This window comes from Cyprinodon variegatus, unplaced genomic scaffold (genome assembly GCF_000732505.1).
Source record: "Cyprinodon variegatus isolate N-32 unplaced genomic scaffold, C_variegatus-1.0 Scaffold1233, whole genome shotgun sequence".
Lineage (NCBI taxonomy): Eukaryota > Metazoa > Chordata > Actinopteri > Cyprinodontiformes > Cyprinodontidae > Cyprinodon > Cyprinodon variegatus.
In genome coordinates this window covers 72,510-74,436 of record NW_015151686.1, presented here as the reverse complement: position 1 = coordinate 74,436, position 1,927 = coordinate 72,510, and the positions used below count along the sequence as shown (strand labels likewise).

Here is a 1,927-nt window from a genome sequence, read left to right as displayed (position 1 = left end):
CTGTCCCCCTGTCCCTCTCACCCTGTCTCTCTCTGTCCCCCTGTCCCTCTCTGACCCTGTCTCTTTGTGTCTCTGTCTTCCTGTCCCTCTCACCCTGTCTCTCTCTGTCCCCCTGTCCCTCTCTGACCCTGTCTCTTTGTGTCTCTGTCTTCCTGTCCCTCTCACCCTGTCTCTCTCTGTCCCCCTGTCCCTCTCTGACCCTGTCTCTTTGTGTCTCAGGTGCAAGCTGGCGCAGAGCAGTGGTTGGGGTGTGATGGTCAGCCATCGTTCTGGAGAGACTGAGGACACCTTCATCTCTGACCTGGTGGTTGGACTCTGCACTGGACAGGTAGGATGGGGGACAGATGGGCGGGGTTAGGTCCAAAGACATAGCCAGGCAGTTTCTTTAAGGTCATAACCAATCTTTATCCTGTGTCCTGCTGGTTGCCTCTATCAATGATGCCCCTTCTGTTTCTCAGATTAAAACCGGCGCCCCCTGCAGGTCAGAACGTCTGGCCAAATACAACCAGCTGATGAGGTAAGCGCCTCCTGATTACTTCAAAATAAAAGCCACTGTTTCAGAGTAAAAGCCCAGCTGACCTGGCTCTCTGCAGGATCGAGGAGGAGCTCGGAGACAAGGCCAAGTTCGCTGGGAAGGACTTCCGCCACCCAAAGATCAACTGAGACTCCGCCTGGCCCCGTCACCGTGCCAACTGACTGACACCTGATTACCCCTGGGGTTTAAGCCCCGCCCTCCCAGCTGTTATTCCATAAATGTTGTTTTCTATAAAAACTCAAACAGAGTAAACAGAAACAAATAAAAGCATTTTTTCGAGTCGTTTCTTCAGATGTTTATTGGCTGGACTGCAGCTGCTTCCTGCGGCCGTTCTGATGCATCAAAGAACGTCAGAGCATGGGAGACGTTAAGTCCACCCAGGTTCTCATTTCAGTCTGACAGTGAGCTTCGTCCCCAGCAGGAGTCATGTCCACACACACAATACACACACATGGCAGAGTGACGTCAATGCTGATTGGCTGAGGAGTTTGGGCTGCAGGCAGCATGTTGCCTGGTGATGACCAGCAGCCGTGTCGGGCCCCTGACTGAGGCCGGGGACATGAGGAGGAGGAGCTGTGTGCTTCATCTTCACAGAGTTTTAATCTGGGTGACACAAACTGAGACCGTCTCCGTCTCTGAACGTCCTCCTGACTCCTGGGTCCACACCTTAACCAGAAATCTGTCCAGGAACCAGGAGACTCCAGGCGGTGTGAGAGACCCCCCCCCAACCAAACAAAGGGCCCGCTCACACATTGATGATAAGAGCTCATCAATCACCTGATTAGTTGGGGGCAAAGGTCAAACCAGCAATACGAACTGAAGCAGTGAAGGTGGGGGTGCTTGGGGGAGTGTCAATATGGGTTTTTTATGTGGGCCTGATGACGTCAGAGGCTGAATAGAGGGCGGGCACTGATGAGGACAGAGGCGGCCGGGGTCATTACACAGGCACCAGACTGAGGTAGCCCCGCCCCCTTCCACAGGAAATAGTTTCTGATTAAAACATGGTCACCACGGCGACAGTTTAGGAGGAGGTCAGAGGAGCCGAGGAAAGGAACAGTGGAACAGCATCATAGGTTTGGATTTACAGAGAGAGACTTCTGATTGGCTGAGAAGGTCAACACAAAGATAGAGAGGATTCTTCATCCTGGACCTCCTTGGACCAAACCTCTGACCTCCTTGGACCAAACCTCTGACCTCCTCTGGACCAAACCTCTGACCTCCTCTGGACCAAACCTCTGACCTCCTCTAGACCAAACCTCTGACCTGCTCTGGACCAGACCTCCTCTGGACCAAACCTCTGACCTCCTTGGACCAAACCTCTGACCTGCTCTGGACCAGACCTCCTCTGGACCAAACCTCTGACCTCCTTGGACCAAACCTCTGACCTGCTCT

General features: G+C 53.4%; 1 protein-coding gene across 1 annotated transcript in view; it reads left to right on the top strand.

Moving 5' to 3' along the window:
• The window catches only part of LOC107102308 (beta-enolase), a 6,706-nt gene extending 5,892 nt beyond the window's left edge, over positions 1–814 (top strand). Inside the window, exons 12-14 of the mRNA XM_015401557.1 lie at positions 220–328; positions 459–517; positions 594–814. Of these exons, the coding sequence (XP_015257043.1) occupies positions 220–328; positions 459–517; positions 594–663 (238 nt within the window). The 3' untranslated portion in view covers positions 664–814. The remainder of the gene's footprint in view (positions 1–219; positions 329–458; positions 518–593) is intronic.
• The last annotated feature ends 1,113 nt before the right edge of the window (positions 815–1,927 follow it).